The sequence below is a fragment of the Gouania willdenowi genome, chromosome 24 (assembly GCF_900634775.1).
Source record: "Gouania willdenowi chromosome 24, fGouWil2.1, whole genome shotgun sequence".
In the NCBI taxonomy this organism is placed as follows: Eukaryota; Metazoa; Chordata; class Actinopteri; order Blenniiformes; family Gobiesocidae; genus Gouania; species Gouania willdenowi.
The window spans coordinates 5,743,191-5,768,854 of NC_041066.1; the positions used below are offsets into that span (position 1 = coordinate 5,743,191).

Genomic DNA, 25,664 nt, shown 5'->3' on the forward strand with positions numbered 1-25,664 from the left:
TTTTCAAACTTGACCTAACTGTGGCTTGAGGACTTTTCCAGAAGCTTTTTGCATTCAGCAGAAATACAAACATCAGGTGAAGTCAGACAGTGACTCAACATTTTGAGTATTTGTTTTTCTACCCTACATGTGATCACAGTTTCACTTAAATCATTAGCCAATTTAAGACTATTCATAGGATTTAACATTACAGAATGTGACGTGAAATCTTATGCTGTATTTTGATAGAGAAACATTTTGACTATTAAAATGCATCCAAATGTATACAGTGTATTCTGAAATAAATAAAGCAGCTTTTTCATTTTGATTCCATTTGGATTATGATTGGAATCTCTTGTGGTTATATTTTGCAACATATTTCGTTATCACAGCAATGGCCACAAAAATGTGATTGTCTGATCCGAGGGTCGCATTTTCAACGTTCATAATCGCATTTAGAAAAATTAACAATTAGTACAGGAAAGAACAAAGGCTTTCGTCTGTTTGTTCTTGTTTTCTGAACTCATGTTGTCATTTTGTGACATTTTATATGTTTTTATTTTATTTATTGTGCATTTTTGTTGTCACTTTAAGTGTTTTTGTTATATATATATATATATATATATATATATATATCAAAGGAACTGAGCGATTTTAGACCAGTGGCTTTGACCTCGCTGGTTGTGAAATGTTTTGAACAGATTCTAAAAACCCACATTCTATTTTTAACTAAAGGAAAACTGGATTCATTCCTTTTGTTGCATACCAACCAAAGGAAGGTGTGGACGATGCAAAAATTTTCTTCCTGATCGGGTCCAGCAGCGTGTTTTTGTAAATGTAAATATGTGTCCTCCATCCACCTCCAACACTGGATCACCTCAGGGAAAAACAATGACAACATTGGAAACTAGAATATAAATAGAGCAGTTAATGCTATTGCTAGGCTATTGCTAATGCTAGGTTAATGCTTTTGCTAGGTTAATGCTTTTGCTAGGTTAATGCTAATGCTAGGCTAATGCTATTGCTAGGCTCATGCTAATGCTTGGTTAATGCTTTTGCTAGGTTAATGCTTTTGCTAGGTTAATGCTAATGCTAGGTTAATGATATTGCTAGACTAATGCTAATGCTAGGTTATTGTTATTGCTAGGTCAATGCTAATGCTAAGTTAATGCTATTGCTAGGCTAATACTAATGCTAGGTGAATGTTAATGCTAGGCTAATGCTAGGTTATTGTTGGTTAATGCTAATGCTAGGTTAATGCTATTACTAGGCTAATGCTAGGCTAATGCTAATGCTTGGCTAATGCTCATGCTTGGTTAAAGCTAATGCTAGGTCAATGTTAATTCTAGGCTAATGCTAATGCTTGGCTCATGCTCATGCTAGGTTAAAGCTAATGCTAGGTCAATGTTAATTCTAGGCTAATGCTAATGCTTGGCTAATTATAGTCAATGCTAATGTCAATGATAAGCTAATGCAGTGCAACGAGGCACCTGCATCTTCACTTGAATTTTCTTCAGGAAATGCAAATATTCTAGTTATTCTGATTATATATTATCCCTCAACAGAATAGGTAAAATTCACTGTAGGGCTACATTGTGTATGACATCACATTATGTTTTTTAAGTGTGCAAGAGTAGGGGGTATATGGCTTTAGGTTAAATGGCTGAAGGGGTACGGGACTGTGAAAAATTTGGGAAACACTGCTCTACAGCTGTGGATCTTCAGAGGAAAAGAGGTTTTTGATGAAGTTCTCTGAGGACAGTTTTATGCTGGCACAATTTGTCACGTAGTGCGAGGAACACCATCTGGACCTGAACGTGGCTAAAACCAGGGATATGGCCATTGATTTCAGACGTGTTGTCCCAAACAGTGTTAGTGTCATTCAGGGTGAGAATGTTGAGATTATTGACAGCTATAAATATCTTGGAACAATCAACAGCAAATTGAAGTTTGACCTGAGGACTGATTGGATTTTAAAACGAGGGCAGCAAAGAACATAAGTGCTGAGGAAACGTAAGCAAAACAATTCTTAATAACTTTTATTGTTCTTTTATTGAAAGCCGCCTCACTTTTTCTTTTATTTGTTGGTTCCGAGGCTTGTCAGTGAAGGACATAAATAAGCTCCAGAGCATTTTTAAAATATGCTCCAGAATCACTGGGGTCACAATAAGGGACCTCCATTCTTTGTGGGATCAGCAGGTGCTGAAAAACGCCAAATGCATCCTGGCTCAGCCCCAACATCCTCTGTTTAAAGAGTTTGTCTTGTTGCCTTCAGGGCGTCGTTTTAACGGCACAGAAAACAAATTGGTTTTCCAATTCATTCATGGTCTCTGCGATTCAATTGTTAAATTCAAATGGTATAGTTTAAAGTGATATTGTATTATGATGTTTTTATTTTATTTTATTGTATATGGTATCCTGATGCTGCTCCATAGACTGTGAATGTAGTGTACTGACCACCGTGTGTGTTGTATGTACGTGACTGCTCTGCTGCTCTGAGAATTTCTACAAATGAATTACCCTATGGGATCAATAAAGGGTTTTATCTTTATTTTATCTTCCTTCTTGTTTTGTGTATTTTTCTGTCATTCTGTGTATTTTTGGAGTCATTTTGTGTCTTTGCTCTGGGGGCCACACTACAGGTGTATTAGACCGAGGGCCACATGTTGCCCCCTCACCGGCCAAGTGCCTATGTCTGCTTTAGAATGCTTTTAATGGAAACTCTAAGGATGTATTAACACTAGCACATTTGATCAGTTTAAGTGTGTGTTTCCTTCACATCTCAGACCATCTACTGCAAAAAATACTCCATGCTTGAGACATGGTATAAAAATAGTTTGCAACGGAACCTCATGAGTTGAAATGTAATGTCAGGACTTCATAGTTTCACTCTGCTCAAACTCTTTATGCAAATTACTAAGAAACAAATGTTAATGTGGAATGAATGCTTGATGTTTGTGTGTGTGTGTGTGTGCGTGTGTGTGTGTGTGTGTGTGTGTTACTTCTGAGCTTTAAACACTTTTACAGGAAAGTCTCGCCACAACAGTTTACCGTTAAACTGTGATGAAGCTGTAAGGAATGTGCAAAACAGGACCAAGAACACACACACACACACACACACACGCACACACACACACACGCACACACACGCTAATCCAATTGAATATGCATAGCTGCGTTTTTTATACTTTCTAAACCATTATTATCATTATTGTTATTATCACCATCACTCTTTTATTATTAATATTATTATTTTTATAACTATTGTTATCATCATCATCATCATCATCATCATCATCATCATCATTACTTTATTATTATTATTGATAATACTAATTATTATTATTATTATTATTATTATTATTATTATTATTATTATTATTATTATTATTAATATTACTGTTAGTATTCCTGCACTTCTTCTAATTATATTTACACTTTAAATTAACTTCTTTTTCTCCTCGTTGTGTTGGTTGAACTGAATCATTTTCTTTTTTAGATGAACACTAGATGGTGGTATCTCACCTCTTGCATTTTTCAGCCAGCCTACTGGTACATACTGTATCTGTTTTACTGTAACAAAAAAGGCAGGCGGGTTTCTCATTTCTGTGAAATCAGTCATTCAAAACAAGGCTTGGTGAAATATAATAATCAGATCATTTATTTTAGTCTTGTGGGGCATTTGGAGGAAGCGTGGATAAAACTAAAAACACAGTGTAAAAGCTTCCTTAGTCACGTTAAGCTGTGTGTTTTCGATTCTTCGAAGAATCTGCAGAAATCTCACAGATTTGAGTGAACACTTGTAGACAACACGTGGAACATGAGTCAGACTACGTGACCAGCAGCAGCTGTAAAACAATCATTTCTGGCAATAATATCAGTCCATGGATGTATCCTATAGTTGTGGTCAGCGGACCAAAGGGGGTTTACAACGACATGTTACCTTAAAACCTTTATTTAACCAGTTTGATCTTTGATATGAACAGACCTTGTTTGGTCAGTGCTGCAGTAAAAGTGAACTGATGCATTTAAGGCTTTCATTATAGGCTGAAACCTTTGGAGCCTAAACTACGAAGCTGGATAAGTATCCAAGAAATCTCTCCGTTAGCAGGCTTCACCAAACTAAACATTCTTCATCCGAGAGCCCTTGTCCTAGAAAGCAGGATATAAATACGTTCACTTAAAGCCACACCGCAGACTTTGTGACCTAAAGAGTTGACGCTTATGAGTTATTTGAAATGATTCCTCAGGCCAATACACAGCGCTTGACAGTATTAATGCTGAAATACCGCTCAGGTAAGTTTGGAGAAGACGGACCGTCGTTGACCAGGTCATGTGACCTGGAGAACGTTTAACTTTACGGCAGTCGTGACCACAGGCTCTGATATATTCATGAAGGTAAGGCTTTTGCTACTATTTTTCACTGAGTGGTGCTTTTTGGTCACTTTATCGCTCCACTGACGTGATGACCAGGGAACAGTGTGTGTGTGTGTGTGTTTAAATTATCAATTTACGGAGTTACTAAAGGATGAGTTCACTCAGAAGGTAAGCTTATTTATTTACTCTTCAACCAACAGGTCGACTACTGTCTGCATACACAATCAAAAGACAAGGGAGGCTGGTCCGACTGACTGTTTGTTGATGTTTGCGACAGTGCTGCAGTGCTTGTGGCCACTAGGGGCGCTTGACGTAAAAGCTACAAGTCTAGCGCCCCCAGTGGCCAAAAGTTACATGGTGTTGCTTTAAAGGTGTAGTCTGTAACTCTTATAAAAGTGATTTTTTTGTCATATTTGCTAAAGCTGTCACTATGTAAGGACAGCTTTACATCAAACTAGTAGTTTGTGTGAAAAATAAACAGGCTCATTGAGTGCCGCCTGCTGCTCCTGCAGCCTTTGGCAGATTGCCAGAATGCACCACGACCGAGCAAAAACAACCAATCAAAGCCTAGATTGTGTTTGATGGACTATCTGACAGGTGTTGTTCACAGTCTCCGCCCCTTTCCCGAGGATGGGGCGCTGTCTTTTTTTACAGTGTATGGTCTGGAGGAGTAGAAAATCAGAAGAGCAGTGAGAAGCGCTGCAGTAATATGCTTTTAACAGTGCATGTCATATTACTGTGACGTTGCTGAGCAGCAGCGGGGAGGGAGGAGGAGAGAGGGATCTGAGAGTTGCGGACTGCACCTTTAAGCAAGTTGATTTCAGACAAGCGATGTGTGCTCTCCTGTGACAGGGGCGGGGATTGCAGCATCAGACCATTCACATTCATGGAGAGTGTAGAGGCATTTACGTTACATATGACACTGTTGCTGCAGAAAAAGTAGGAAGGAATGAACACAGGCAGGAAGCTGCTGACGTTAACAATCTTTCTTTCATAAACGTAGCTGTCAAATATGCACCAAATAGGATCATATAATAATGGGCAGGTAATTTTCCAAAAGAATGGATTGGTCAGGAGACTCAGATCTTATCCACTTCATAACCAGGTCTGGACCAGGTTAGGTGTTCAGTGATTTTGCCTGGTAAGAAGTTAGCCAGTGTCGTAGTACCTGACACCGAAAAAAAAAATCCTGGAAGTTAGCACGATTAGAGAAAATCTAACTTTGTAGTACAGGAAGATGAAGTTATCAGATGATGCTGCACTTGTTTACTCCGTGAGTAAATATTTAATGGGTTCAGTGGTTACTCATCTATACACACTTTTCCAGATCACGGAAACCAAAGAATAGTAGAATCATGGATGGCTGCCTAATGTAGAAATGGCCAACATGTCACAAACAATGACGTTCCTCAAATCTGCATGACACTGCAAATACGATAAACACTGACTCATTTGTTTAGGGACTGTATGTGCAAGAGTGAACAGCTCAAACTTCCAGGCCTGAAGAGCCTTGTTTGTTTAGCTGAGCGCTTTAAGCACACCAGCAGCAGATCCAGAGTGACTCAGCTAATTATCTGTTGTGTGACCTGTTGCAAAAAAAAAAAATTGTATTCACTTTTCCACTGTGTGTGTTATCCAGATGGTTGACAGAGTAAACTTCATTGGAGCAGCTTCAACAATGAGCTGGACTCATGCATAGTGGAAACTATGCAGTCATTGACCTCTTTGAATTTAAGCTCTCTCATGCAAAGAGACACAACTCTTAATCATTAGCAGATACCTTAAATGATCCCAGCCACATGTGATTAAGTGGCTGAAATTGAAATTCAAAGACTTTGATGATTCTGGCATCAATTTAAAGGGATTCGTAATTCTTCATAAATGGATGTGTGAGGAATGCTGGGCTGGAGTGTGCAGGAGAAAGGCTGATGATGCCATAATGAAACACTGATGGATTTCAACTTAACCAGTGGGTAACCAGAGCACTCAGAGAGTGCAAACCTCCACTAAACGCCAAATATCCTCTTTGCAAGATATTAGTAGTTATCTGGATCAGTGATCCTGATCATGGTACCATGATCATTCACACTTTAAAGGCTTGTAAGAAATGTATAACCCCATTACAGTAATTTCAATACAATGGCCACGGTTACATGATGTTATTCCGAATTAAATCATTCGGAATTAAAGTGTTCTGCTTTGTGTTTACGTACAAATAGTAATTCCCGAGCTGAGATTTACATGGAAAACCGGTTTATTCGGCTTTAGTTAATTCCGCTTCAGGTCTGGGGGTTGTGAAGGCTCTGATTGGACAGGGGGCGAACATGACGTATCACGTCTTTCGGGAAAAACACACAACAAACCTTTTATTGTTGGCTATAACACAGAAGACCACACGAGAACTGTTTTCACCTTTATTTTGATTGTAGTTTTGAAGCTCAACAATAACACACTTTGGTCCACGGAGCAGAAGAGATATGAACTAATCACCGGTAAAAAAGTCCAGTAAAACTCCAGAAAATAATAACCTGGAATGAATATTTGCTCCTTGGTAAAGATAGTAGCTCTAACAACCGTTACAATGATAAACTTGGTGATATTACAGTCTGTGCAGCAGTATGGGGACACATTACCTCCGTCTCCGGGTCTTAGTATCACCCGTCTGGTGATCTCCACGGTGTCCGTGTTAATTTCTGCGTGTTTATGCCTCCGTCCATCCACTCTTTGCAATAGATCCATGTCTTTTAAGGCTCTTATTATTATTGTGTTGGCTCTAGCCCGGACGGCCATGTTGGATTATGTCGTCACCAAACGCAACATCGCCACAAGTTGTGCATGTGCAAAACGACCGGAATTAACTTAAAGCGGCTTTAAGTGTTGTTAAGTGTTTACAAGAAAAATTTATTATTTTATTTGGAATTAAAAACGGAATAAACCAGCCTCCTAATTTGGAAGTAAGTTTATTTCGGAATTATATTAGCATTAGGAATTAAGTGTTTCCAAGGTCTGGTCAAAGAGGAATTCATTTGTATTCCACTTTAAAGAGGAATTAAAGCTCCCATGTAAATGTGGCCAATAAGTGGAAATGTATGGGGATCCCATTTATTCAAAACATTACGATGAAATGCGTAATCCAGATCCGATGTGTACGAAACCTGACATAACTGAATCACATTTCATTAACATCAGTCAATTACAAACCAAGATATGCATTTTTAAAATTTCACCACTGATGAGGGATAAGAAGGATTTTTGGATTTTTCAAACTGATCGGACATCAGTATATTGATCAAGATTTGCTGCAAAATTGAATTGAATCTTCCATGCTGGAAGGTCTATCTTTAGTAGGGATGTAAAGATTGTGATTGTGAGGCAGTTAAAAATCGATTCAAAGGTGTCATGGTTCACATTGATACTCTGAAATTGAAATCGCAGTACTTGAAAAAAAAAAAAATAAATAAAATTTGACAGCAAAGGGCACTATCTATTTAGAATTGGAAATTCAGGACGCACCACCGTGTTTTAAATCAGAAGTGTGGAAGCATTTTGGCTTCCCCAAGACAAAATGAAAGAAGTGAGAAATAAAGAATATGTGAAATCCAAGGTAAGAGGAGCACAGAGAGGAAAGGGAGAAACAAGAGAGAGAGAATTAAAGCCATAGTTTGTTTATTTATATTAGTTCTTTGATATGGGATTTGTTTTAAAGTCCAATTGTTAAGGCACAAAATACATTTTCAGTTGCACTTTTAAAAAGAAAAGGAACTATTATGCAGTTTTGCATAGTTTACTGTAGAGCCAGAATTGAAATGAATAGGCTTCTTCTTCATTTGTACTTTTTCTTTATTTATTTCATTCAGGATTTATTTTTAATTAAATTGCATTGTTTTGCATAGTTTATCAAGGGATTCTTTTGAAGATGAAAGATAAAAGAAAATAGTACAGTATTTTATTTTTATTTTCGAAGAAAAAAAAATGAATATTTTTCAGTCATTTGTTTACAGTCTCATTTTGTAAAATGAATTGTGAGAGAATCGTATCGTGAATCGAATGGTATCGGGAGTTGAGTGAATTGTTTCATCCCCAATCTTTGGACATCATGTTTTCAAAATCTGTACCCATTGTAGGCTGCATGGGTTTTCTCCATTTTCTTTGATCTTCCTGCGTCTCCTCCTCCAGCACTAACTGCAGCCATTTGTGAGTAAAGCTGTGACAGTTTAAATACACACAAAAAGCAACAGCTGTCAGCTCCAGCTTTGCCAAATCACATTGTGTGCTAAAATGAGTTTTCATCTCCTCTTCTCAATATTTTGCACAATCTGGCAGAGACGCCCAGATTGAGGCACACATGCTTAACAAATTACTCGTCGTTTTTTGCCTAAAAACGCACTGCTAAGGGTTCATAGGTCAACCGCAACACATTTGTTGCCACTTATTGTCAGGTTTTTTTTTTTTTTTTTTTACAAATGCAAACTTTAAGGAAATCTGGCCCATCTGAAATATTTGGTCATATTTGTGTAAAAGTGTCAGTGTTCAAACATGAGAGGAAAAAAAAAAACGAGCTCAGAGTTGCCAGACACTCTGGAGCTGCACCGTCAGCTGGATGGCCGGATGTGTGTGTGTGTGTGTGTGTGTGTGTGTGTGTGTGTGTGTGTGCGAGAATAACACCTGCTGTTAGTCTTGGGTTTTGGTGGTGGTGGTGGTGGTTATCGGCAGCAGTGAGCTGAGATGTCCAAACATGTGCCAGGTGGGGATTACAGCACAGACGTGTGTGTGTTGCTGCGTGTTCACACAAACCATTTCTCCCGCCTCACAGACCAAGGTCACATATACGGTGCTGGCCTCACGCTGCAATGTTCAAACATTTGTTAGCAATTAGCCTTAGCCACAAAACTGGCTTCAGAATCCTCAGTCCCTCCCTGCCTCGCTCTCCTTCTTCTCTCACCCTTCTCCTTGTTCATCCTGTCCCTTTTCTAGCCCCTCCCTCATTTTCCACTTTCTTTGCCCCCCTCCCATCTTCTCTCATCTGACTTTCTTTCCTTCTGTTTCCCAGTTCTGACCTCCCTCCCTCTAAATGTTGCACATGGTTTGAATGTTCACTTTTCTCAGGATTTGGATGAGGAGGGAGGATGTTCGAGAGCTGCAGGCAAACACAAAAGAAGATTGACTTTTCTTTTAATATTAAGTGTTTGGGGGTTTGGGAGTTTTTGGGACTGTGAGTATTTTTGGTGACAGGTGGAACATGTTGCAGATGTGAGTTGGCCAGCACTTGAATTAAGGCGTATGCGTTTATTGTGGAGAATACATACAGCGAGACCTTAAGCAATCAGCACCAGTCAAACATCATGAAAGGTAAGGAAACATTTCCTCCACAATACCTTTGTATGTCAATTGCTGCAAATTTGCACACAAGATCCGTATCTGCAGGTGGGCACCTGCACATGGCACCACTGACCACACGTGCTTCCAATCATCTGCATCACAGATCCAGGAAAAGCACAAAGTTGATGTTGTTGTTGGACGGTGCTTTGATCAGCCGGCTCTTTGGGCATAATTGACTTAATGTCTCCTTTTAATGAAAAACAAAGACTTGAATCTGATCGCTTTCACAATATGGCATGAAAGAAGAGCTGCCAGCAGTTTTCATTTACATGGATCCCAAACTTCCAGGACGAGAAAAGAGAGGCTGACAGAAATGGGAGGATACAGACGGAAACTCTCTGAAATCAGAGCAGGAACTATTAGGAACATGAGCAACAGCCTGAAACAAGGGGACATTATCAAGTGTAGTTTGAACAATTATCTATAACTTTCATCCATGCTCTAGGGCCATTATCTGCAGAGGTCTGACAAGGAGCCTGTTCCTTAACCCTGGAAGTGTTTAAGTGGCAGCCTTGATAAAGAGCCTCCAAGTTCTCTTTAAGCTCAGGAAAAGAGGCTCAATGCTTCCTTTTTTACCTCCTTTAGCCTCGGAAACACTGATGCATCCTTTACCAAAAGAGACGAGGCAATGCTGACCCACAATTCCTTGCGGTGACAACATTCGTCATGTAAAGGTCTGGATAGTTTACCTGTTTACCAAAAATCAGGCACACTTTATATGCAATGAGAGTACACATTAAATTAGATGTGGAAATAGGGGTCTGGGGGCCAAATGTGGCCCCAAAACAAATACACAAAAATGACTTCAAAAGCAAACAAAAAACAAAAAAACACATAAAAGGACATAAAATAACATATAATGATATTGAAAAAATACACAAATAGAAGAATGGCCCATTTCTATATTGAATGCTGAAGCTCAAGAATTCTGATAAAAATAAAAATCAACACAGAATGTTTGATTGCAACATTGGAAAAAAAAAAAAGCAAGTTTACAATGTTTCCCCTTAATGTTGGAGATGTGGTGAAATGTACAATAAGATCATGAAAACTTGCTTATAAAAGATGGACTTCACCATCAAACACTAACATTTGGGTTTCTCAAGCAGAGTAAAGAAAAATAGTTTAAGCCCATTGAGGATTTGGTATGAGTATAAAATTCATTCCTGGCTTTTCCTGTAAATCCAATCCTTACAGCTGCATTTGAGCAATGAGATGAAACTGAAAATGAACTGAGAACACTAACAATACTCTTCACAGCCAAACGGTACATGAGGTCTGTTGATGTGGTTTCCAGCTCTGCAGAACCAGAACAAAACATGCTGCCTCATACATTCCTAGCTCGGCCACAGACAAGGAGAGAGAGAGGGGTGAGGGAGTTGGAAAGAGGAGGCAGGTGTATGTCTGGCAAAAGGAAAGGAAAGAGTGAGCCAAGGGAGGCAATAGAGAGCCTGGGTTTCATGTTTTTAAAGCAATTTTGATCAAAATTGAATTTGAAAATTACTATTATAATAGGATTTTCCCTTCAATTTAACATATTATATCAATATTTATTTGATTTGATTTAATATCCTTTACAAATACAAAAGCTTTTTTTGTTTCTGGCCCAAGAACAGCTAAGTTGGCTCCTACTAATGGGTGTTTCAGCATATCCATGTCTGTATCAAGGAGTTGGAAACCTCAGCAAAAAAAACATAACAAAACCTCTGCCTTGCCACTTCCCACTTGTCCAGGATAGTCAAACGCTTCCAGGGCCAAATAATGTCCTCAGTGTGTTCTGTGTTTTCCCTGAAGCCTTGTTTTAACGGATATGCCCAAATCACTTTCCTGGAAGTTGTCTGCAGCATCTCTGAAAACCAAATGTTACAACAGCATCAACAACTAATTGAAGTTGAGGAACATCCCCTCTTGATAAAGGTTAGGTTATTACCCAGAGTTCAGGATCTTAGGAGAGGTTTGGAACATATATAAAGCTCCCTTCAAGCGTTCATTATTGAAGTCCGTCCTTGGTTCACATCCTCAGAATCAGAATCAGACATGTTTTAAAGGCCAAGTACAGTTTTTAGGACAGTACAAGGAATTTGATTTGGTGGTCGGTGCGCGTAACAAAAACCAAAGAACAAAGAAACAAGCCAGCAAAACAAAAACAAAGAACAAAGAATCCTAAAGAGACTGAAAATCCTCCAGTTGGAGCTAAATCCTTTCAAACTAGCATAGCGTTTTTATCCTAGCTGCTTCGTACTTGCCTGCAAACTGCCTCAGCTTGAGGTTCTTGTTCAAGGAGACTGATGGAACTACATCATCTGGAAACAGCGGAAACAAGATCATACTGCAGCTTAAAGGGTACCTGTAGTGAACTTTAATTGCAGGACCTATTAATAGATGATATCTGATATTAGAGGTTTCTAGTCGGATAATGTAATTTAGAAGTTTCCTCATGAAGCAGTCAGAAGAAGGAAATGCCAGTTTGTCGGATGAAAAACACGGTCTGCTCCATCTTGACTTCTTTACGGGCTGGTGGTAAAACCTTATATAGGGTTGCACTAAATTTGATATTTCGCGTCAGAAAGAAGAACTGCTGTTTTGTCAACACTGCTAATAATATTATACATGCCCAATTAAATGTTTGAGACTGTTTTCACATAATGCTGGGAATGTTCTGATATCTCTACTGATCCATACTGATACTGTTATCGGGTAAGTTTAAAGAATTAGCTTATCGCCCTGTCCAGGGTGTTCCCCCCGCCTAACGCCCTATGAGAGCTGGAGATAGGCACCAGCAGACTACCACAACCCTGAAAACAGGAACAAGCGGGTCAGAAAATGGATGGACGGATGGAAATTGGCTAATGATGAAAAGTTCAAATGCCAAGATGCTTTTGTATAAATAAAATTAAAGAACAATGTGAGCAAAAAAAATCAATAGGTATTCGCATTGATACTCAGGAGTATCAGTGGCTAAACAAATATGAATACTCTACCTCCCTGTTTTGGTTTTTAACTGGTCAGTTGGAAGTAGAAGATTTGAACGATAGTCACCGTTGTCCAAAAAGAAGACAACCTACATTCTCGTATTTCATCTGATTTAAATGAACTTTTAAATAACAAAGTGTTTCAATAAAATCCTTTGTCAATGCCTTTGTCATTGTCAGTCAAGGTTATGGAAAGTCATTGATCAGGACTCAATAAAGATGATAAAGTGGCCTTTCATGATGTTTAATCTGTATTTGGTGCAACTCAGTATTCAGTACCCTGCGCAATGGAACTTCATGATGATTCACAATTTTCTGTGCATCTCGGTTTCCCATATTTCCCACATGCCTCTTATGGCCCATTCTTTTTAGGCAACCTTGTCCTTTGTCTTGAGAAAGTGAGTTCACGAGTGTCTGATGGTTTCCTCTCCTCTGTTCTGCTGAACCACGGTAAAAGACATGGCTTTATAACAGCTCATCTGTAACTCCTGCTTCAGAGTGTGCAGCAACATATGCCAGGCCTTTATAGTCCTGTGAGACCACACATTCCTTACACAGGGCACCAAAAGGACTGAAACCTCAACATAGTTTTGGAGGAGGACTCATCTGGTTTTACGAGATGTGGTCAAGACCTCCACTCTGATCCCAGGTTTAGCAAATCAGATTTGGGTTTATGCTGACATTTGGTGAGAGTCCCAGGGGAAGTAACTTACAAAGGAAAGAAAGATCAAAAAGAATATCATATTGGAATCTATATATTTTATAAAAAGAAGGGGCTGTTGAAGGTGCCAGCATAAAGCAAGTGATGTGGTGAGGTCAGAGGACACTTGTGGCTTGGTGTTCATAATGAATAACATTTTGCGTAGTTCTTTGGCTGAGTTGAGTCCAGATGAGGAATGAAGGAAGAAACAGGGGGGAATGGGTTTTGGAAGGATCAAACCTACAAGAGCAACGTGAAGGGGTTCCAACTCAAGGACAAGTAGATTGTGTTTCTGGAAACAGCGAAGAAAACAACAGCTACTTTGTCCTCATTCCATTATTTATCCCTCATTCATTTATTTCACTTTATACTTTATAAGATAATCAGACCCATGTTTAGAAATAGTAATGTGAACGCTCAGGGTTTGTTCATCTGACTCCAGCCTTTCTTCTCAGTTTGTACTTAATGCAATAGAGACATGGGTTGTCCAATAACCAAAGAGTTGGGGGTTCGTATCCCACTCTAACCAAGTCATTGTGTCCTTGGGTAAGGCACTTTACCCACATTGCCTAGTATGAATGTAGTGTGTGAGTGAGTGTTGGTGGTGATCGGAGGGGCCAATGGCGCACTCTGGCAGCCTCGCTTCCATTAGTCTGCCCCAGGGCAGCTGTGGCTACAATAGTAGTTTACCACCACTAAGTATGGAGTGAAATAATAATGCCATGTAAAGCATTTGAGTGACCAAAATAAGGCACTATATAAATCCAATGTATCATCATATTGAAAAACCTTTAACCCCAATTTGCAAGGTCTCATTTAGAAGAGATACCTGTTTTGAACAAAATATTCATAATTTAAAGACTTCAAGAGTTACAGACAGACAAAAATTTAAACAAAGTCAGGTTCTAGTCGCAAAGGTTCAAACAGGTTGACAGTGAGTTTTAAAAACGTGCTAACAAATGCTTAAAATGCCCGAATGGAATAAAACTTGTCAACTTTATATCTGGTTATAGGTTGTTCCAGGTAAAAGGGGCAGAGTAAGAGAAAACCATCTTGTCAAGCTCTGTACATACACTAGGAATACTGTAAGTATTATTAGCTTCATCTGAGGAAGGTACTTTGACCAACATATTGATACGCCCAAACAGAATGTTGAACTTCAATTATATCATTTTTTTCTGGTGAGGTGTTTAATATTACTTAATGTAAATCACAATTTTTTTATTTGATCATGTCTGCATATCTTTTCAAAAGTTAAATATTTTAATGACAGCTATGCATGAGCTACGCAAAAAAAATAAATGCTACAATTATTATACAGGTATTGCGTAATTGTGACTGTCACTAGCCCTCCCTAAAAAAAAGGTTTTATTACGGTTGGAGGGAAATATATAATCCGAGAGAGCAATGTTATACCTGAGTAAGGGGTGGGGTGGGGGGGATACATGGGAAAAGGAGATAGAGTGGTCACTTTCACTAACAAGAAGAAGAAGTAAATTGAGCGTTTGATGCTCCAGTTGCTCAAGGTGATTTGTCAAATTTACCCACAATGTTTTTCTGGCTGCCTCATCATGTTTTACATGTAACCCACTTCCTATAGAGTTGCACAGGATTTTTTTTGGCAAATTGAATAACAAACACAATGAAGTAGCTGGAGCCAGAGTCTGTATCAAAAGCGCTTTAGAATATACAGAAATGAGTTTGTTCTAAATGGATAAACAACCAACCAAAAATCTGATTAAATCCAAAAGCCTCGCAGTAAGGGCTGATCTAATAGTCATTAGAAGTTGTTTACAGACAACCAGATAACTTAATAGTCACTCAAATAGTCTGTAGAGCGCTTAAAATTTGTCAAAAGTTGGACAATATTTTTTTTCATAACACACAAGTAATTTGGGAAAGATGGGGGAAATCTCTTTTGAAGAAAAGATATCTCTCACTTCCTCAGAGCAAGAGGAATTTACAAGTCGCGTTACATCTCCTCATCAAAGACAATCTGCTGATCCAACTTCTATTCCTTCTAGGAAATCTCAAAAATATAGCCAGTGAGAAACACATATATTGCTTTGCATGAAACACTTGTTATAGCCATGATAAAGTGTATCTCCAACTCATAGCTTACACATTCACTACAATAACTAGATGATAAGCCAAGCCAATGGCAGGAACTCACAGTATTATGAGTTAGAATCATGGTGAGAATGGCCTGGAGGTCTTTCTGCAATCATCTTTAAGGTTTAAGTAGGAAAACTCTTTCCCCAAAAGGCCAGGTTAGGACCAGGGATCTGAAATAAATTAACAGATGGGGTTGACATGAAGGAAGACCAATAGGAATGTCAACTATCCAAACATACACAGCAGGGGTCAATGCTGTCCACTCAGACCAGGAAAGTGTGGCTGGAATTCATGTGATGAGTCGGAGTTTGGTGTGAATATGGACCCGTCCTGTCTTTGATGGTGGTGTAAATGTGGAGGGGTTTATCTGCACACAGTGGACCTCTTGGTATCACCTGAACCTCAGGTCGAACACCACCTACCCGAGTATTGTTGTTGAGGACAGAGTGTTCCATGTTCTGAATGACTTTAAACAGGATAATGCTTGACTTTTAATCAGGATTTGAATGTTGTATTGTATTGTATTGTATTGGTTTATTTGAAAGGGGACAGTGCAATTTCATATAACCTATGAACAAACATGGTTTAAAAAAGCCAGAATTAGCCAGGAGGCTATTTTTCATCTGCAGTCCCCTGGCCAAGATGTAAAAAGGCAATAAAATACAAGCATGACAATACATGTACAAGTCAATAACAACAATGACAGTACCAGTTACAATATTAAAACACACAAAAAACATGTTACAATATTAAAACACACAAAAAGCACGTGTTCAAAAGGCTACGTTTTCTAGTAGAATACAATGCAGTGCAACATGCTCGACTTTTAATGTTGGCAGACGTACATGTTAATAAGACAAATTTTCAATTTTTTTATAAAGGCCTTGTAAGTGGTTAACTGTTTAACCTCCTCAGGTATTGAGTTCCACTCAGCAGCGCCCCTAACTGATCAGGCCGAGCGACTGAAAGCACTCCTGCGCAGAGGGATGACACAATTGCGGAAATTTGCTAGATTAAACTTGATATTTTTACATAATTTGTCAATATGGGCTTTAAAGGAGAGGTGAGAATCTATTACTAACCCAAGGTATTTGTATTGATTTACAATTTGTAATTTTTCTCCAGCAACTAGTATGTCAGGATTAGATGAGGCTCTATTGGTTTTACTAAAAAACATACCTACAGTTTTTGAAGTATTTAGCTGCAGGCAGTTCTCCTGCAGCCAGGAAGTGACAAGAGTCATTGCTTTGGTAAGTTTATCTGCAACATTGTCCTTGGAGCGACCGTGAACATATTCAACGGTGTCATCTGCATACATCAAACATTCAACTTCAGAGCAGGCAGTCGGCAAATCATTAATATAAAGGCTAAATAAGAGGGGCCCTAATATTGAGCCCTGAGGAACCCCGGTGGTTAGCCTAAGAGACTCAGACTTGCTGTTGTTAATTAAGACAGATTGAGTACGATCATACAGGTATGATTCAAACCAGCTCACAGTGTCACGAGAGAAGTTAAATTGTGAGAGCTTAGAAAGTAGAACAGAGTGGTTTACTGTCGAAAGCTTTCCTGAGATCTAAGAATACCGCCCCTACTACTCCACCCTTGTCAAGAGAAAATTTTGTTTTCTCAATAAAAAGGCATGTAGCCGTTTCAGTGGAGTGTTTGGATCTGAAGCCAAACTGCATGGTTGCATTGTTGATTTAATGAATCAATACTCAGAAAGAAAAACTCAATAAAATCAAGGAAGGAAATCCAGTGGTGGGAGTTTAATTTAGCTGAGTACAAACAGGTTTTCTACCTATTGAGCTGTAGCTGTTCCATCAATGTTCCTTCCCTTAAGGTGTTTCTCTCCCTTAATTGAGTTTGTGAGAAAAAACTAGAAATCCAAGAAGTTGGCTGATGACCTCTTTGGTTCGTCACGTGTTATCAGATTCTAGCCCGCTTCAGGAAAGAAGGCTTGTTATCCAAAGCATTGATGCAGATGTTTTGTTTGTTTATCTGAACCAAACATCTCTTACGTTGGTTGGTAAATGTAGCCAGTTGTGGTTACTGCCCCGAGTCATGCTGTTTTGTTAGATGATGTGAACCGTGCCGTGCCGCTGTCAGATCAGCTCGGTTCCTGCTTTGTGTGCGTTGGACAAGTCGACTTCTTCACTAATGAGACAAGCCAGAGCAAAAATATTCGGAGAGAGCAGTGAAGTAGACAAGCATGTGAACTGAGTGAAGCATGACTGAGAATGAAAGAGGTAATTTTGGGTGAACAAGGTGTGTAAAAATTTGAAATTCCAATAACAATTTATACAAATATCGGACAACTTTTGCTGCGTCAAAGCCTAATAATGACAGGAATTCAATCCATGAAATGTACTTTAATCAAGACTAGGGCTTGTAGAGTGCAACACAGGACAAGAGCAAATACACAAATAGAAAGAAAGAAATCAAGCAATAATCTGGCCTTTAATGACCTTTTCCATTAACTGTTGTTGCAAAAAAAAAGCTATTTTTCCACTGGATTCAAACTTTGCCTTTTATATTTATATACTATTTTTTTACATTTGTAATTACAGGATTAGCTTCAAGGTATGCAAAAACTGAAGAAAAGAGTACAAACAAGGCACAGGTTCATAATAACACACCCTTTTAGCATAAGCTCTCTTGCACTGCATAAACAATTATATTTCATTTCAAAAAGCTCTAAAGTAGAGACGCCCTTTAACCCGTCATCTATATCATTCCACATGTCCACTACACACTGACATTTTATTGTTAGGCGAACACATTGTTTTATGAAATTAAATTCTCCTCTTAAATTATAGCTTTCCCCAATGTTGCCGAAGGAGAACATATAAACTGCACACAACCTGGTTTTAAATATGCAACCTCTTAGCCTTAGAGGTAGTGTCACTTTATTAACTTTAGTGCACCACAAACAAATCTGTTGTGAATAGTATATATATGTATATATATATATATATATATATATATATATATATATATATATATATATATATATATATATATATATATATATATATATATATATATATATATATATAGGTTTTAAATGGTCTTTATAAATACAATGTGGAGTTTGGGCCTAAAGTTTGTCTCTCTCCTGTTTTCCGTCCCCACCTCACCCTCCGTCATTAATTCAGCCTCAATGTTTTTACCCTCGTCTACTTAGACCTGACCTCAGCCGTTACATCATTGACTCACAGAAACATTTGCCTTATAGAAGCCTGTGTGAAACACCACAGACGTCTTTGGTATTAACGTCTATAAAACCTGCATTGGCCTTTATTGTCTCAACCTCTATCCTATTGTTTCACAAGAATAGAGTCAAATGAAATTGTTGAACATCTGTCTAACAGCTGGAAAAACAAAACAAAATAAGTCTGTTTCTTTTTCAGTACACCAGTTATTTTTAGACCTTTTAAACATCAAACATAATGGGACACTTCTGGCCGTTTGGCATGAGCTTGAATACAAACTATAAACTTTGTTTATCGGTGTCTCTGTAGTGAGCTTACATTCCGTGCTTTAGCTTCAACTAAAGTTTTCAGCGTCTGCTTCTTTTCACTCCTGGGAAACTTGTTTTAGCACCTGAGCACAAAAAGGTGTTTGGAAAATTTGTAACTTGTGCCGTTTGCGGGAATAATTTCCATTCCAACAACACAGACACTGAATGAGGCACTCATTAAAGTATGAGTAAGGGAATTAGTCAAGCTTGGCTGCTGCTGAATATTTGCTGTTCATGACAGATCAAAGGACCCAGGCTAGCGTGCAAACGTGGATTCAACACAGAAAGTCTTGAGTTTTTTCAACACAATCAATCATGGAGAATAGTCCTAGTTTCACCCAATACCAACTTTTTGGGGCTAATGCAGCGATTATTCTTTCTCACCCAGAAAAGGAGCATGCAGTCATGGCAAATAACTCATAATGCATCACTAAAGGAATTGAACCTGTTCATTATGTGCAGTAGAAGTTACTTGAAGACCAACAGAGCACTGCTGCCAGTTTTTTGATTGAAGAGTTTTAAAAACTCCCAGGTAGTGCTATGTCATACAACAATTAGCATATAGCATGGTAGCATGGCAGCTAGTGGGTAATTGTTAGGGTCGCTAAACATAATAGCATGTTATTGATTATAGAAGGTGTAGGGGCAACGTTTGTCCAGTGACGTGCCGTGAGCACTAGAGTTGGGTAGGCAGGGCGTTGCAATCAATCAAGACCACCAATGTCAACACCAATGACAATTCCATATGTTTCTGCTGCCAAGTGTTAATTGAACTAAATCAACATCGTAAAACACCATTAAAAAACAATTATTTAATATAGCCTCCATACTCTCCCAACAAGATATATCTCATGACACGGCAGCGCATCTGTTGTTTGTGTTGGAAACACAGAAACACGATGAAAATGACAACAACAACTCAGAACAGCCTCAGTGAGGAGCATCCACAAAGCCAATCCTTCCTTTTGTACCATTCACTGTGAAAAATACCAACAATTTTCTGACCTTACCTTTGCTGAAGGTCTGGTAGCTCAGGTGTTGGTCTCCCATCTTCCCACTAGCTAGAGAACGTAACAGCGGCCGCGCTTTATCAATTCACTAATGCACTCTGAACGTACGTATAGCATTTAGCATAGCGTGGTTACATCCAAAGGCAGCGTAGAGAGCTGCCTTTTTACGTAAATGGTTGTCATCTTGAGGAACCGACTGCACATGCGCGAACACATAAAAACACACTGTGAGGCCAGAGGAACTGTGCAGCGTCTCTGCCGTGCCAGGAAACAGCGATGTTTTGTCATTTAGGCTATGAAAAGCACAAAATGCTGACACTTTCAAACTTATAGATACTGTAAGCAATCGGAAATGGAAAAATGCATAATGTATAATCATATCCCAACTCTGTCCCATTGGTGTGTGAATGGGTGAATAAGCTGAAATTGTGAAGTGCTTTGGGACTATCTCTGTGGTAAAAAAGCGTTATATACAGTAAATCAAGTCCATTTACCATTTAATATAGAGAAAAAAATTGAAGGATTTTAGTACATTTTCGTTGTTAATAATAATGCATTGGATTTTATATAACGCTTTATTATAAACACTCAAAGCGCTTTACAGAATTAAGGCATTATTCTTTCACTCCACACTTAGTGGTGGTAAGCTACTGTTGTAGCCACAGCCCAGACCTGCTTAGCTTCCGAGATCTAACGAGATCAGACAATGACAGGCTGGTACGGCCATAGGTTGCATTGTGTGTTTTTGGAGTCAGTCTGTATATTTTTGTGTTTATTTTGGGGGCCTGCATCTGCACTGCTTTCTCGCTAGGAACATAAATGTTAGAATAAGCATCACTAGGTGCATTGAGTGAAATGGATCATTATTTTTTCACATGCACACTACAGTATATTTCCAGTGCTAACTGCTGCTGTCTGTACACAGCAGTCCTTTGCCAGCTCATCACATCAGCTCCACAAAGGGATGATGTAATACCTTTAAGAAACACATTATTATAACACCTGCAAGACAAACAAGAATAATCCTTGAATCAAAATACAGTTTTTGATATGCTTGAGAATTCATGTGCTAAAACATGTCTTTCCTTGAAGCCATTAAGCTCCCGTCCAGGACCTCTGTGTCACAGGTGTTGAGTCGGACGGTGTTCAGTTTAATGACGTGTTACATTGGATCGAGTTACACACAGCTATGAAAACATGAAGCAGAATGAGACTTGGGTTATTTGGTTTGTGAGAATGTTTGGTTATACACTGCTTTCTTCATATTGTAATGACAACCTGTGACTCACACACACACACACAGAGCTAACGGCTTTTCACTGACTCGCCCTCAAGGTTCATCATATTTGAAATGCAGAAAGTTTAGTTCCTGTGTAACTCTGTTTCTTTGTCTTTGGCAGAAAACTATGGAGGGTACGAGAACCAGCTTTTTAAAGGTAAAGATGGATATTTCCATCCATTTATCCATCCTTTCCTGTTTTCCTTAAGGATGAGGAAGAATAGACTTTACAAATACATATATACTAGGGGTGTGTATTGCCTGGCATCTGGCGATACGATTCGTATCCTGATACATATGTCACGATACGATGCGATGCGATATATCCCGATATTAAAGTATAAGACAATTGTTGCAATTTTATATATAAAGCACATATAATGTAAAGAGTATTGGTCCCAAAACTGAACCTTGTGGAACTCCATGATTAACTCTGGCGTGCGCTGAGGAGAGATTATTTACATGAACAAAGTGGGTTCTGTCTGATGGGTCGGATTTAAACCAACCCAGCAATGTTTCTTTTATCCCAAAAACACCTTCATGAGAACATTATGTATGAAATATATTTTATTGGCATATTTTACACTCAAAACATTGTCTTTAACATGCCACAAAAATAACATACAATCTGCCTGTGGCTTTTAAACCAACCTTGACTTTAGTGCAACTTAACCGATGTATATGTCTAGAACAACAAATAAATACAGAAAGTTCGTACTTTCTTTTTAGATTTTTTTTTTTTTGAAAAAACACAAGCTGGTCAACATGCCCAGGTTTCAGCGCACTTCTTTGTGCTGTTACAATGTCTCCTGCTGTGGAAAATACTTTCCTGGTTAAATAAAGGTAAAAAAAAAAAAATTAATTTACAAAAAAAAAAAAAAAAATCGATATGGATGCATTTTGAATCTATCTGACAATTGCGCAACGTAATATCACAATATATCGCTGAATCAATTTTTTTCAACACCCTAATAGATACACTATCAAAAAGTGTCCTTTGCTGCTTTTTCAAGCAGGATTTGATTGATTAATTAATTAATGATTAATAGATGCACAGCATGTTTTTGTATTTGCATATTCAGAAAAAATATACTTTAAAAATACTATACATTTTAATGCCGTATGCAAGTATTTTGGTATATTTAGCATCCAGTTCATCAATATTTTAGGTTTCGAGAAGTTAAGTACTTCTCTGTGTCAGTAGGTGGCAGTCGTTAGTATTGTCTCTATAAAGCAGAGTACACAGGAAACAATTATTTCAGTTTCCCTACATCTCATCCTACTGTCAGTGAACTTCTGAACTCCTCCTACAAGGCATCACACAATGATTACTGCACATAGGAAAAGCAAAAGTGCTGACTCAATAGGATAATGATAAAATAACTATTCTGAATATAACAATGAGAAAATAAACCAGTGTTATGCCCACTAGCCAGACATAACAGCTAGTACAATCAGGCTGCATTGTAATAGTTTTAGCTGCATTTTACCCAAAATCACAAAACAATGTGAATTTAATGAGAGGGCAAAGTTAATATTTAAAATGTTGTTTCTTTCATTGTTTAGAAGAGGACTTCACTCCAGAGGAAGAAGAAATGCCTTCATTTCGAGGTTATACACACACACACACACACACACACACACACACACACACACACGCACACACACACAGGTCATAAAAGCATGACTCATCATCTTCTCATTAACACCGTTCTTATTGATCTGATGTATTTGCAGCTCGTACACGGGGAGGCTGCGTGCGCTGCCAGCAGAGCCACTCTCTCCAGCTGGCTGTCAAAGTCCTCTATGGATTTGTTGTGTTCCTCATCATCACTGTGGCAGTCTTAGCATCTCTTGGTGAGCTTTAGTTTGCATTTCATATTTGTGCAGCCCGCCAAGTAGACGCGCAAAATGAAATAGAACACAACAGCAAACATGCACAGAAATGACTCCAAAAAACACACAAAACCACAAAAATACACAAAATGAGATTTAAAAAAAAATCAACCAACTGTATCCAAAAACGTCAGCCAAAATACACAAAATGAGAGAAAAACATAAAATGAATCAAAGAATACATGAAATAACAAAAAAAATGAGAGACAAATACACAAAATGAATGAAAAAAACACGAAATAACAAAAAAAATCAGAGACAAATACACAAAATGAATGAAAAAAACACGAAATAACAAAAAAAATCAGAGACAAATACACAAAATGACTCCAAAAACACACAAAACAACAACAAAAATAAACAAAATGAGAGAAAAACAAAATAAATCAAAAAACACATGGAATAATGACAAAAACCTCACAAAATGAGAGAAAAATACATAAAAGGACTCCAAAAACATCAATGAAAACCACAAAATGAGAAAAATACATAAAATTAGATCAAAAACACACAAAACAACAACAGAAATACACAAAATGTCAGAGACATACACACAAAAATACATAAAATACTTTAATCTTTCCTTTATTACTGCCCAGATTGGTCATTTGTCTAAATGCTGATGAAAATGTTGATTTTGTGCCCCTCAGATTAGATAATCACAGTTTTTTGGGCCCGCTGTGATAGAAATTGCCAATCTCAGTCCTAAAACATAACGATCCTCCATTTGCTGAGGTTGGTTGCATGGAGACTTGTTATTGAATTCACTGATGAGCACTGACAGCTACAGTATAGAAGGTGAAAGACTAGTGCTTGACCTAGAATTAGGTTAAAAACAGCTCATTTAGCTCCGACAGAGCCGATGAATGAGGCTGTGCAGGTTATGTTTCACCTGTCAGATGTTCAGCCTCAGCACATGTCTTTTACATTAGCGTCACACGATGAGCTGTAAAATCTCATTTTTACTACTGTTTGGAGATCCCAGAAAAGGAGAGTACTATTTCACACTCACATCCTGTATTCAGCTGCATAATGACGTTTTGGTTTGTGTGCAGTCAACCGTGAGTAAGAATTTCCATTTCTTTCCATGACCATGGAGAGCCCCAACACTCTTACTACAGTATCAGTGACACAGATACACACGAAAGGCTGACCACAGGGAGCTTTAAAGTCTTGTTTTTACATTAACAACACATTTTGGTACATCGTGTCGGTTTGTGGGAGAAGATTGCAGGTTTAGTGTCTGAGGACTTAAGAGTTTCCGTTTCAACATTTCCATTTTAGTCTATTTTGTGTGTCCTGCTCGTCACTTTGGAGGAAATATTGTTCACTATGACCAGCACCTGTATTATTATACAGGTGCTGGTCATATAATTAGAATATCATAAAAAAGTTGATTTATTTCAGTAATTCCATTCAAAAAGTGAAACTTGTATAATGTATACATTCATTTCACACAGACTGACATATTTCAAGTGTTTATTTCATTTAATGTTGATGATTAAAACTGACAACTAATGAAAACTCCAAATTGAGTATCTTGGAAAATTTGAACATTACTTAAGTATGAGCATGTACAGCTTAGTTGGGGCTCCTTTTGCCTGAATTACTGCAGCAAAGCGGCGTGGCATGGAGTCGATCAGTCTGTGGCACTGCTCAGGTGTTATGAGAGCCCAGGTTGCTCTGATAGTGGCCTTCAGTTCTTCTGCATTGTTGGGTCTGGTGTCTTGCATCTTCCTCTTCACAATACCCGATAGATTTTCTATGGGGTTAAGGTCAGGTGAGTTTGCTGGCCAATCAAGAACAGGGATACCATGGTCCTTAAACCAGGTACTGGTGCCAAGATACTGAATTTGGATTTTCATTAGTTGTCAGTTATAATCATCAAAATCAAAAGAAATAAACATTTGAAATACATCAGTCTGTGTGTAATGAATGAATATAATATACAAGTTTCACTTTTTGAATGGAATTACTGAAATAAATCAACGTTTTTTTATGATATTCTCATTACATGGCCGGCACCTATATTACATCGGTAGTGAAAATATGTCTCAGCTGCTAGTGGCCGTCATTGCATGAGACACATGCCCAAGTGTGCACCCGCTCCATCACAGCTGATTGTAAGGAGTAGCTCGCTATCAGGCGATCTATAGAGCTACATTATGACACCATCATTGCAGTCAGGTGTGTTGGAGAAGGGAGAACATCTAAGACAAGCCGCTCTTTAGGACCAGACATGGTTATAATGTTATGGCTCATCTGCTTATATTCAAGTTTGACCCATTAAATTCAAATATAATAACTTTTTGATAAAGAACAATAACTTTTGAAAAAATGTTCATTCATTTGTCATTAGACAACAAACTTTGTTTTTCGCTTTAAAAATTTTTTTCCCCAAAAGCAACGAATGTCCTATAACAGATCTGCATTCCCT

At 38.2% G+C, this 25,664-nt stretch overlaps 1 protein-coding gene across 1 annotated transcript in view; it reads left to right on the plus strand.

The window, feature by feature from the left end:
- Positions 1-9,384: 9,384 nt before the first annotated feature.
- scara3 (scavenger receptor class A, member 3) overlaps positions 9,385-25,664 on the plus strand; it is a 35,380-nt gene continuing 19,100 nt past the window's right edge. Inside the window, exons 1-4 of the mRNA XM_028439766.1 lie at positions 9,385-9,705; positions 21,453-21,488; positions 22,898-22,942; positions 23,069-23,188. Of these exons, the coding sequence (XP_028295567.1) occupies positions 9,699-9,705; positions 21,453-21,488; positions 22,898-22,942; positions 23,069-23,188 (208 nt within the window). The 5' untranslated portion in view covers positions 9,385-9,698. The remainder of the gene's footprint in view (positions 9,706-21,452; positions 21,489-22,897; positions 22,943-23,068; positions 23,189-25,664) is intronic.